The following is a 13,639-nucleotide window of genomic DNA, read 5'->3' on the forward strand; positions in this document are numbered from 1 at the left end:
CGTCTCGCTTCCTTCTTCAGTTCCCTATAACGGTCCCACATGGCTCGTGGCCCTGTAGGCGGCATCTTTTCATCAACTTGTCACTATGGCATACAAATATTACAAGAAACTATGTGGATGATGAACTGGCCAGAGGCGGCACCCTAGAGATAACATCGCCAAGAAAAGACTAAATGGAAGCTCCCTTGACTAATTGTGGACTTCTCTTGGAAATATGGGCGACGGGTCAACTCAGCAAACGCTGTGGAAAAACCCGGACATGTTCTACTGCGAGGTCGCTCTAGCCGTGGACGGACGGGAGACGGTCTATGGATCTCCTTAGGCTGGCTAAGCCCGATGTCTCGATTCTAGTGTGTGTTGTACTGCCTCGCCAGACCCCTTCTGTTGCAGCTGCATGGACGACGATGTGGAATCATCGCAGTACCTCCACTAAGACTGTCCAGCGTTTGCTAGACTTGCGGCTTAGGCACTTAGATTTGTACGTTTAACTTGTCCGTTAAAGCTCTGCTTAATGCCTGTAAGGCCTTTTCTGCTACATATTTACTACAAACACACATATCTCGCGTACTTTCAAACTTTGGTCATAAAACACCATATAGCAAGTTTTTTCAATTTTCAATGTTATCAAGCAATCGAGAAGTCATGAACTTATTGCTGTACCCTCGTGCTGCCTTAAACTTTTCGAAAGAAGACTTGAATGGTCGGCGGTTCGAATTTTTTTTTTTTTTTTTTTCGATATTCTATAGAGAACATATGCATATATTCCTTGACCTTTAAATGTGCCTCTTTTACAATAGCCAACCCCATTTTTTTATCCACAAAATTACTTCTAAACTATTTACTCACATACACAATTCTTTATTTTGCCCACAAAAGAATAGCATTTGACGGCGATGATCACCCAAACCTCGATCGTCGCCCTGCTCAAAAATGCACTCCGCATCATTTTCCAAAATACATGTGTCGAAAGTTTTCTTCAACCACGCTATGCTCGGTACCTTATATTGTTTGGGGAAATTCTGCTTACGCTCCACAATGTACCAGGGCGCTCGTACATAGTAAAACCAACTAATTAAACGTTCTACCGGATGACGCACAAGATTTATATAAATGGGCCATGGCAAATCTAAGCGGCCAAAATCTATGAATGCCACATGTTTTGAATATGATGTCGGTGCTCCTTTCTCCATTATCTCATCGGCTAGCGCTAATTCAAAAGCGGGTGTCACCAGTACAGTTTCCATTAAGGAGGGTTTATCGCGACGCGCTTCGAATCCATTACGTTTGCCAAGGAATTTCAAGAGGCCCATCAATGTTTGACTACCCACTTTGGGTACACGATTGAATACGACAATTCCTACTTGTGCTTTTGTTGTTGTGTTGACACTTTCTGGTGTTAGATATTGTAGCTGTCACAGTAACGAAGTGAAGACAAGCGGAATGGAAGACTTACAATTTGTACTACATATGTACATATGTATGTTTGGGAGTGTGTAATTATGTATGCATTCCTACAATTGATTTGATGATAATAATTTACATACATACATATATCGTTACCTAAAGGTGAAAATGTGCTAAGTCCATTTTTTGAAATTATTCAGGAGAGACGAATAATCAATGGAGTTTGGCATTAACTATCATTCTGCATAAAAAAACTAAATTTTGAAAAAAAAAAGTGGACTTGGCACCTTTTCACCTTTTAAGTAGCGTATAGCACATACTTAGTAGTATAGAGAAAAAGATCAGGCTTTGATTTAAATAGTTAAGTTCAAGCAGTAATAAAACGAAATTAATCCAAGCGCAACATTTTCCCCAATCAGGTAGAAGCTTACGCAATTAACTTTGCATTCAGTATTTTTTAAGAATTGCAGAAAAGATTTCATTAGCTGGTATTTGAATAGTATTCTTTTTTAATTATTCACAATTGTTCTTATTACGCCAAAAAGTTTGTGTTTAAACAATTAAAGAGCAATACTTACCTCTTTTATGTTGTGGGTACTTTAAAATTTTTGCAAAACAAAATATTTAGTCCGGATAATTCAAAGATACTATGTATATATATATGTCTTATTTGTCTCACTCACTGTATGTTGTACTTATAACAAAGTTTAACCGCATATGGCCGAAAATGATATTCAATCATTACTTAGTTTAAATAAAGTGTAAAAAAAAAATTAAAGCAAACTTGAAAATTAATTTGACCTAAGTAGGTACTTCGTGGTACCCACCAAATTATTTTTTCCCGATTCTGAGTCGTTTTTTAGTTGGGCAACACACTGCAAAAAAAATCAGCAAATATCTTAATTTAAGGCAATTTCTAAACGCAAACGATATAAACGTATGTAAATAACTTAATTTCTTATCACATTTTTATAAACAACAATGTCAATGAGCAAATTTTTTATGAAAGTATTAGTACGAGGACCCACTTTTCAAATATGCCGAAGCTTCCAAAAGACGTTGTCTTGCTTAAAATTACTTAATTTCTCTACCATTTAGTGCAAACATAACATTAAGGAAGATTTTTATTTGAAATGTAGTCATCCAGAGTTTAAACCAGTGATTCCCAAAGTGGTCCAGGTGGACTCCCAGGGGTCCACAGAAGACTCGACGGGGGTCTACGTTGGCGTGAAAAATATATATATATACCGTCACTTTGTGTCATCATCTTAAAGGCAGACTAAAAAGAATCGGATGTTGGTATAACATCATGAGTGAAGCGATGCGGAAATTTCCGGCGGCAGATATTTGAACACTTATGTCTTTTCAATGCTACAGGATAGTACGCCACCATTACCTTTGTTGAAGAGATTCTAGAGAGAGAGCCAAGCTGCACTTAAAGAATTGGCCAGCTCTCTATCGAAATACTTCCAAACTAGTTCGGCAATACATGTGGCGACTAAATTATGTTGGTAAAGAAAACGAGCTTGCTTTACTCTGGGTGCTGGGCACGTTGGGTTAGCCCAGGTATTCCTCGATCTGCAACCAGTTATGGCACTCCCCAATTCGACCATCGAAGCCGCCAACAGAGGCCTGGTGGATACCTCGCCGAGCAATGACTGAGAGCCATTGAGTGGATGCAGGTGGGCAAAACTCATGTTGCCTTCAATCTCAGAAGGTCTATCTAGTTTTTTCCTGATAGGCGTAAATGACCACTCCATTTGCTCATCCTGCTTTGAAGAGGATGAGATGGTGGAACATTTTTTGAGCTCCTTGCTTGCTTGTTTGTTTATCATCGATTTATCTAGATTCGGGTTTTTCTATTTTGCCAGTTTCTGAATTTGAAGTTTGGCGCAAAAGCTTAGCAGTTTTGTTGTTTTAAGTTTTGTGTTTTAAAAATGCGAGTGACTCTTTTTTTTGCAGCGATAAATATAAAAATGATGCCATCAACACAAATAAACTATTTGACAAATACATCACATACAAATTCATAAGTGAGCCGAACATGTGAGGAGTTTATTTAGTGCTCTTAAAAAATATAACTCCTCAGAGCGAAATAGTTCTTGCATGGCTTTACGAGCTCTGTTTTTTAAAACTTGCAAGTGTGTTATCATACAAGAAAATATTTTATTTTTATTTAGTTTTTGAACTCGCCCGCTATGCAAAATTACATCGTTTGATATAATCTTCACATTTTTTGATGCGCTTTGAGAATATGTTAGAAATGAGCATCAGGGGGTCCACCGAAACCAGTAAAGTTTTGAAGGGGTCTACGAGAAAAATAAGTTTGAGAACCTCTGGTTTAAACAATTGCGCTCGATTGTGGGCATCGTTCACAGATTATGTATAGGAATACATTTTATTTTACACAAAACAAATTTGATTTTTTTCGAAACACAATTTTAAGGAATATGATCGGAGATAAAATTCTAATATTTAGCTACACCATTATCACTGCCGAGAAGCTTAAAAGAACAGAGAATAACCACTTACTAAGCTTTGTTTTTGGGACGGAACCACAACCCTTACAGCCATACCTGAATTGAAGCGCTAAACGCAGCGACTTCTAACGCCAACGAATAGCAGCATGCGCTATACCCAAATAAACTCCTTAAATGGCGGGTTTGTACCGAATGTACTTTCAAAATAAATAAAAGTACGATTGTACCAACTTTTCCATGACTGTACCTAATCAAGCGGTAGCTCAATTAAAAAATGAATTGACTCAATAAAATTTCTGTCTGAACTTAATATTATGTAGTTGCGTTTCTTATCTCCCAGAAATAGTCCGAAGTTGTCATATTTAGTTCAAAAAGCGTTTCTTAACTTGAAAATGACAGCAGAAATGAGAGAGCAACTGTGACTCTCTTCAGTTCGAGGTAGGCTGATTTAAGGTTTGTTCCACACGCTTTCCGGGTTATTTCAACAATTAGAACGTAAAAATAGGTTACTCTCTCTCAATGTGTCAACCCGTGCCAAAAGTGCCCAGAGCGTGAGGAACGCAAAAAAAACACTTTTCGTGACCGGAATCAACAAATCAGTTCTAAACAATAATTGTATGTGTATTTATCTTATACAGCTACTAATACTTGTTTATAATGTTTGCTACTTATATCTACATTTCTGAACCTTTCCTTTAGTGCTATTTTCCATTTTTGTATTTTACAAAATTTCCTATCGGATGTAAACAAACCTTGTGTGGAACAAACCCTTAGTCAGAAGAATTTTTGCGGCCAAAATCTTGAAAAGTGTGAAATTCAACTGAATTTAAGTTAACGGAAATCAGTGGCGGATCCAGCGGGGGGTTTTTGGGGGTTAAACTACGTGTCAGTCAGTAGCGCACCCACGGGCGGTGTTTTAATATGGCGCATATGCATTTAAACACCCCCGTGGGCCCGCCACGGACTGACACGTAGCTTATTCCCTAAATCCCCCCGCTGGATCCGCCACTGACCGAAATTAAAGAATACACGAAAAGTGAGAATAATCTAAAAAAAATAAAAAAAGTGAATAGAAAATGGAAGGAGGAAAAAAATTAATGATGTAGTAAGTGTTTATTGTTCTTGTGCTTGTGTGAATGTGTTTTGTACATACATTTCTATTCTTATTTGACATTAGTTTTGTTGTTGCCATTCTTTGGATTAAAAATTTGGTTTTTTGCGTTCCTTTACTTTTTCCTGTTATTCACTTTTCAGATTTTAGTCAGAAAAGATAAGGAATGGACGTATTATACAAATTGATTGAGCACGCTCCTCTAACCACTGGGCTACAGCGGCCATCAGAATTCATTTCCTTATTTCATTATTTACCTAAATACGTGCATTCCTTGTAAATATGTATGTACATACATATATGTTAAGTAGTATAAATTTTAAAATAACCTTGTTAATAATTTTTTTACAACTGCATATTTGTAATCCCAGCATTTTATATTAGTAATAAAATATTCAATGACACAAGCTTCAGCATATCAATGTACATACTTATATTTTACCTGTACATACATATATAGACGCATATGTATGTATGCACAATTTTGCAAGTGCAAAACTAAAAAAAAAATGCATTGCCGATCATTCAACCGGAAAAGTTTGTGGCAAAGCCACAGCAACAGTGGAGACAACGCCGCAAAAAGAAGCAACTTTGGAGACAATGACACGCGATATTCAAGATGCCATAGAACTACCAACGGTGAGTATTTACAAGCATTCAAGTAAAGTAAATATGGATATGTACATAAATACAAATATGTAAGTACTAAGTGGTAACTTGCTCAATGCTTATGCCAAACCTTTTTAGCAGACGATCTTGAAAATGCGCAAATGCTATACACCAAGAACAAGGTCATGGTGATGTACTACTTTTGGTGATGAGTGGTTACACTGGCTGCGAAACTTATTACGTTTACATACAGTGGCGCTCGCCTAAATAGCACACTTTTATTTTTTACAATATTCACAATGTTTTACGTGATACATTTTTTTCGTTAATTTTTTATAAAAAATATAGTAGATTCTATAACTTATACCATATAAGTCAAAGTTTGAAGCTTTGTGTAGAGTTTAGGAAAATTTAGCGAAATTCAAAAAAAAATTTCATCAAAATTTTAGACTTTTTTCCTCTGATTTTTTAGAAACTTATTGAATATGCAGTTCGAAGCCCATTTCCGTTGATTTTCAGGAATTTTTTTGTATATACAGTGGCGCTTACCTAAATAGCACACTTTTATTTTTTACAATAATCACAAAGCTTTACTTGATAAAAACATATAAGGCAAAGTTTAGAACTTTGTGTACAGTTCGGGAAAATTTAACAAATTAAAAAAAAGATATCAAAAATTTAAACTTTTTTTAATTTTAAAAAGTTTATAAAAACCACTAAGGTTCATCAAAGATCCTGCAGTACCTATGTGTGCCGAGTTAGTAATGATTCCTCACGCCCACCCTCTTTCTCCTCTTCGTTTTATCCTTTTTCAGGCTCTTAAGTACAATGAACAACTGTGCCTGAGCGCTTAGAAAATATGTAGATTTTCGGTCTTCCGGCCTACTTCGATTCCTTGCCACTCCAACAATCTCCTACACATTTTCTGCGAAGCCTTTTCGTATGCAGGAAGTTTTGCGGAATGAAAACTTAGCAATGACGTATTGATTCAATTTTAATTTTGCCTACAAGGAGCAGAATTTTTAACGTAACTTAAATCGCATGAATGTCTGCTGAACGGTCTAAAATGCACACATTTCTTTACGGTCATTTTAAGGGTCAAACTATGGCAAATCGACCAATGGTTTGTAATCAACCATTTTTGATTTGGTCCGAACTTTTCTTTAATTATTTAGCGAAGTTCTGCCAAAGGGAAAAAATATTAAAATAATTTCGAAAGTTCAAAATTTCCCGGATTTCCCGGATTTCGCAAATATATTTTTTAATATCCCAAAAATATTACAGTTACAGTTGTGGTCGCGTTTAAAGGTGCCTTTTGCGGCTTTATAAAAAATATATTTAAACAAAGTTAAAAAAAAAATTTAAAATTAGAATTTTTAAATCTATTAAATCGTAAATGCAAAAACGTACTTACATTTTGGCTATTTTTTTTTATACATACCTCTAACTCATCTTAAAAGTTCCTGAAATTTTCAGTAAGGTGTTTTTTTAAAAAACAAAAAAAAAGTATTGCAAACTCTAAACTGAAAATATATTTAAATTAACTAAAAATTGCTTAACATAATCTTATATAAAATTTTGAAAACAAAAAATTTTAAAGTTCATAAATTCATATCTTTAAAAAAACTACCTTGACAATTTCATCTTAAAAGATCAGTTTGAGGTATTGAAAACCAAGGAATGAAACCGATTCAAAATAACGTTCCGGTTTGGGTTTCGGTTTTGCCAAGTGTTTCGGTTTTGGTTTCGTTCTTCAAAATTTATTTCGGTTTTGGTTTCGGTTTTGGTTTCGGTTTCGTTCCGGCTTCTGTTTTTCACAGAAATTTTGTTGATATTATTTAAATCACAATGTCTTAAACGTTGAGGAAAGAAAATCGAATTAGAGAATAAGAGAAACATTTTCTTTCAAAAATGGAACAAAGTTCAGAAGTACGAAAACGCAAACCCCCACATTTCGTGCCCACAAGTCGAGAAACAGCTGATTCACGTTGTTCTTGTTTTTGTCACTTATACCATGTTCTGACCGACATCGGAAACATGTTTTCGTTGCTAAAACTTTTTTTTCCATTATTTATCGAAGTGGAAGTCATATTTTATCATCTTTAATACGCCATTTCGGATTTATTGTTAATTGCCTGGCCAAAGCAAAATAAGAATGAAAGTTAAAGGTTGTAAATGAAAAGAAAATGAAGGGAAAATGTTTTGATTGTCGGTCAGAACATGGTATTAAATGCAAACGCTTGGAAATTGAATTTTGGTTTCACAAATTTGATTTTAAGTACATAGATTGAAAATACATCAACAGGCCATTCACTTTTCCTTAAAAGCACCAAGTAAATGCAGGCAACATGTAAACACAATACTGCTGATATGCACTTTGACACTTTATCCATTTTTACTCGGAGAAAATTTCGGGCTATTTCGGGCACGAAGAAGAATACACTTACGATCGAATACGCTCGAATTTTCGCTCTCTATTACCCATTTTGTTGAGTACAGGCATGATTTCTGGGCTATTTTGGGCACACGCGGGATCTCGCATTGCGTACGGGAAAGAAACTACTTAAATATAATTAATCGATTATCGATTCACAACAACAAAGTCATCAGCAGATTTTTGCGAAAAGTTACCTTGCCATACTTATTTACTACTTAACAAGAATTTTAGCAAAATGTTGCCGATTTTGGTTAAATAAATCATTTATTTCAAAGAAATTTTTATTTATTATTTTTGTAAATTTCTGGAAACCGATTGAAACCTGTGATTGAAATGGTTTCGGTATCGTTCCTTTTCAGGTCAAGATAACGGTTACGGTTTCGGTTTCGGTTTTGAAAAACGAAACGGTTTTAAACGGTTACGGTTTCGGTTTCATTCCTTGTTGAAAACACAATTTGGCAAGAAAAATGTCTAAGTTTTTGCTCCTACGACTTTTTGTAATATGTATCAATTTTTTTTTTAATTTCAAAATTCTGTATTTTTTTTATTTATGTCTTTCATATATCTCTTCTATGCAAGCCGAAAACGAGACCAGAACTTTTTGTACCTATAATAGTTATTGAAATGTTTATTCAATTTCTTTACTTTGGCAGAACTTTGTTATATGATAAAAGAAAAGTTCTGACCAAAATCCATCCAAATAAAATCCAACCATTGGTCGATCTCACATGGATTGACCCGTATACATAGTATGTCTGTACATTTGCTTAACATAGACTCCGACTTTATTGCTATTAGTATTTTTATTCCTTACATATTATGAATTCCATCATTATAAATAACTTCTGCTTAGAAGTTTCTTATAGGAAAACATAAGAAGACATACATCCAAATAGAAATTTTAAAATATTTTGCTTGTGCAAAGCATTTTATTTGCTACTAAACACAGATTTTGTGTTACATACATATATTTAATTTTGCTTTTGGAAAAATACCCAAGAAATATTTACTCAAAATTAATAAAAATTTTTTCTGCACTTGTTCAAGCTCAATGTAAAACCAATTTATAATTGCAATTGCTTTCAAATTTGTTGTCAACTAGATTTATTTTACCTTGAAGTCACTTACATACTTAGTACATAAATGCAGCTTACTTAAAAATACATTTGAATGTACCTGTATATTTTTTGTGGTTAAAATCATAAACAATTATTTTCAAATTACTGTTTTGTTTTCAATTTCGCTTCCCTATAACTTTTCGTTCCTTTCAAAATAATAGAAGTCCCTGACACAAAGTTAAAAGGTTAGTTAGCGGCCAAAGGCATGCAAAGGCATAGACTAAATAGGTATAATAGAGTCTAAAGAGGGGCCAAGAGACAGATCAGATAGTAGCATTCATAAAGAGTTTCCAGACCAATGGCCAAAAGGAGAGAGATGGTAGAGAATTATAGTGGCGAATTTCTAGGCGTAGAGCGATCGGCTTCAATGGGTTTTACTCTATGTAAGTTGCTATGTACGATGTATGTATGTATTTATGTAAGTATGTGTTTATGTGGCTTGTAGGAAACCTAATTTTTATGGTATTTATGGTTTTATGTTTATGTGTTCTATCTATTCATTTTTTATGGTATGTATGTATGTATGTGGTATGTATGTATATGTATTTATGTTGCTTTAGGTGTTTGTGAGGAAGAAAACCCATTTGTGAGACAAGATGCCGAATGGACGATGTACAATATATTCTTCATGCAGCTTGCAATAATGGGTCTCAGAAGGAAGTAACTGATGCCTGAGTTTTTCAAGCGCACTTTTGCGGGGCAATATTCTAAAATAGTGTTTTATTTTCTTTATGTATCTATTTGAAATCACAATATCTTTCGCCTCATTTTATTGGTATTAACTGTTAGTCAAGTCTTTGTTTGATACTATGAAAGAAAAATTTAGGCTTTACTTATTTAGAAATCATCGATAAAAAATTTAATTTAAGTCGTTTTTGTCCTAAGCATATTTACCAAATCTATTAAAATACTTACATACTTATTGACTTTTAAAAATAAAACATATCTTCTCCACAAATCAGTATTTTTTTTTCGATATCACTTCACTTTATTGCAGGGTATTCTCAGGCTGTTAATTCACACTTCTCCTTCTTAGTAAGTGCTTTGTGACGTATTCCAATCGCAGTTATGACAGTCGCATGCACCCGAAAACGATGTCGAAATCGAGAATATGAGTTAATGTATTTTGTCGATTAGAATGCAGTTGAATTTTCAGAATAAAGCAACGCGCACTCAATACAAGCACTATAAAGTTACCGATGTCGAATGGACTATATGAGATAGATCAACGAACTGGAACCAAGATATAATGTTTCAAAAACCATGACACCATGAAATGTTGAAATGTACTCATAACACTAACGACGGCGATTCAATGCAATGGTTTCGATGAATAAGCAAAATACATTTTTTTATAAAACATATAACTTACCTGGCCAGTACTTTTTAGGTATTGATATGTGCCATGAAGTGTATTGATATTATCACGTTCTGAAATGGGGAAACGAAGGTGGTGTAATTAATTTAAGGTCAGCTACTCTAGTTTAAATTAATACTTCAATTAAAGAAAAGTTTTTTGTGTATCAATCTCAACCTAAATTTGAGTCTCAATCTTAATTTTAATTTTAGTCACAATCTGCATTTTATTTTAATCACAATTTAAAAAAAAAAATGTCGCTTACTTTTTTTTGGCGGTTAGGGCACAATATACCCGAATTAAATTTTTTTGTATTATGTACATATCTTTAGTTGAATGTGGTACCTTTTCGGCCAAAAACATTTACATATTTTAAATTAATAACCCTAAAAGTTTGTGAAAAAAATCATTGACATTACCCGTTTATAAATACTCGTAATGCGAATTTTGCCCTTGAAATTTGTACAGATACATACAACAAAAATTTTACCCACCACAAGCCCCTCTTTTGGTAACTTATTTTTTGTTTGGTTTCATTTTTTGTGAAAAAAAAATTAGTTTTAGTTTAAAGTTTTGAATAATATTGATCCAAAAAACTGGCTTAACTACCTAAATATACTTATAAATGCTACTCGCATTCTTTGAAAAAATTATATTGATGTTAAATTCTTTATATAAAAAATGTTGCAAAAATGACAGTTTACAAAGCTTCTAAACTCCGTTTAATTTTTGGTAATTAGCATTTAAATGTAGTAGCGAAAAATCTCTTTTTTTAATAAACATTACATGCATCAGATACTCACTTGATTCTCTGGAATTGATGTGATTACCAGTTAAGCCGAGTGCTGAAAATTCCGATGGTTGTAATTTCACTTCCATCTCCTTGAGGCGACTATTTAATTTATTTGTATGCATAAAAAGGAAAAATGTGCAGGATATGGCCAATATAGCGATGAGTTCAACGGATCTGTGAAATAATTAAAAAATACATACAAACATTTATTAGTTAAATTTGGTATGTAACTATGTATATACATGGGAAAAATATAGGACCGTGTGAACAAAAACTAAGCAATTGCGTTTTCTTAAAATTTCAGACTCGATTTATTCAAATAAACTTAAGTAAAGGGTGTGAAGTTTTAAGAAAAGTAATTGCTTAGTTTTTCCATACGGTCCATGGTTTCTAAAATTAAAAAACTCGCCTTCCTGGACGAAGGAGCAAATAAGTATATGGGGCATTCCATACCAAAACGGACGGGGTTCACACTTTATGTGTTTGATTCGTTTCAAACTTTTAGAGTTAATGCATAAACATAATTAATAAATAAATATGTATGAAATTTCAGCTTGATTAATACATTTTTAAAAACTTTACAGCACAAAAACAAAAACAAATCGATTTAATAGTTTTCCAAATATCTCGAGAGCGGGGCGAGGAAGAAATTTGAAAAAAATCACACATACACACATCGAAATTCTCGATGAAAGGAAATATTTTTAAATTTTTTTTTCTTGAAAAATTTTTCAAATACAAATTTTTTGATAAAAAAAAATAGTTTTTGAAAATATGCCATCTCAAAAAAATTGTAAAAAATCACAATGGTAGCTCTGAGTGTCGCGCAATATTTAAGTATAGTATTATGGGGAGTACTCTACATTTGTAACTTTGTAATGTACTCATTTTACTCAACTTCTGTGTAAAAAAAAATTCATAACTCAAATTATTGTAGACAGAGAAAAAAACAAAGAGATAACATTCTGTAATTTTTTAGATGAAACTGAAAAGCCAATACTATAGAACTATTTAGGTTTTTGGGACGAAAAACTAAATGAAGTGATTTTCACGTGCCACTTTTGAAGTCAGCTTAACTACATTAAGCGAGTTCTGCTGAAAATACATAAGTACATACATACATGCATATGGCGCAATTTTTTAATAAATTATATATTTTTATATTTAAGTTCTTTTGCCACACACTTTTTTTTCATTAATTACAGCGCATATTTTTAGTGAGCTAAATATATTTCAATATTTGTTTCTTGTTATGATTCCTTCCTTTCCACTCCTTGTAACTCCATGAATATGCATATTTTCACATATGAATAACTAATGAAATAAAAAGGGGCTTCAATTGAAAGAAGCTGGTATTGTAAGCATTTGTATTCTTTCTCTAAACATTAATAAGCATTTTAAAATATTCAATAAGGTCTTTGAACTTTTTCGAACCAATCTACTGTATGTTTGCTTGCTTATAGCCGCAAGGCAGGTAATATGGCGTTAAAAAATTAAAATTGCTTAGAAGCAAAAACTAAAGAAAGATAAGCCGAAATACTTACATACGCACATTTAAGTAATGAATACATACACATATGAATATACATACATACGACGTTTGATCTGCAGATCAAAGTATATTGGCGAAAGAAAACAGTTGAGGCACCTTTGCTCGTCACGTATGTACATACATACATACATATGTAAATGTGGATGTCTAGTAGTTGATCGAAAAATTAAGTGGCCAAACTACAGGTCGTCGAATCAGCCAAAAGTACGATGAATCGCCAATAATATCCAGAATATTGAAGGTAAGGGTCAATTTTAATACCGGTTTGCTTTCTTAATGATATGTAACATAGCATAGCAAACGAAATGAAAAATGTGGTCTCTAATTTAAAGTTCAATGAACGCTTTTGCTACGAATGAATGCTGGATGATCGTACAGGCATACATTCATACATATGAAAGTATATCCATGCATACATACGTATGTAAGTAAATATCGAGTTAGTAATAGCGTGCGCAAAATCGCTTATGTCAGACTTATTTTATGCAAATATAAGCATATGTATCTGCATATGTAAACGGTTTAATTTTAATTAGCTAACTACATTTTAAGCGACTTATTCGCCTGAGTTTGTTTGTAAATATGTATACAAACGAATAAATATGTGTAAATTGTGAATGCAAAATTACAAAATTGTTGTTAGCTCTTTAATTTCTCACCCGTATTAGATAGAAATTTTAAGATTGGAGATACATATACATACAGTGGCTCAAACCAATGACCACGTGTTGATTTTCTTCAAATATTCCTAATGTTTTTCGAGCTAAATTTTTTTTTT

At 33.3% G+C, this 13,639-nt stretch overlaps 2 protein-coding genes across 3 annotated transcripts in view; both read right to left on the reverse strand.

Moving 5' to 3' along the window:
* LOC118747089 (heparan sulfate 2-O-sulfotransferase pipe-like) overlaps nucleotides 1-3,101 on the reverse strand; it is a 14,076-nt gene extending 10,975 nt beyond the window's left edge. The window contains exons 1-2 of the mRNA XM_036481080.1: nucleotides 2,940-3,101; nucleotides 847-1,409 (exon numbers count right to left, since the gene is read on the reverse strand). Of these exons, the coding sequence (XP_036336973.1) occupies nucleotides 847-1,409; nucleotides 2,940-3,101 (725 nt within the window). The remainder of the gene's footprint in view (nucleotides 1-846; nucleotides 1,410-2,939) is intronic.
* The window catches only part of LOC118746824 (heparan sulfate 2-O-sulfotransferase pipe), a gene marked incomplete at its 3' end in the record, with an annotated part of 67,112 nt that overhangs the window by 42,343 nt on the left and 11,130 nt on the right, over nucleotides 1-13,639 (reverse strand). For both annotated transcript variants that reach the window (XM_036480761.1, XM_036480760.1), the window contains 2 exon segments: nucleotides 10,532-10,590; nucleotides 11,320-11,483. In XM_036480761.1, coding sequence (XP_036336654.1) covers nucleotides 10,532-10,590; nucleotides 11,320-11,483 — 223 coding nt within the window.

Source organism: Rhagoletis pomonella, unplaced genomic scaffold, assembly GCF_013731165.1.
Source record: "Rhagoletis pomonella isolate Grant_MI unplaced genomic scaffold, Rhpom_1.0 Rhpom_scaffold_00011, whole genome shotgun sequence".
In the NCBI taxonomy this organism is placed as follows: Eukaryota; Metazoa; Arthropoda; class Insecta; order Diptera; family Tephritidae; genus Rhagoletis; species Rhagoletis pomonella.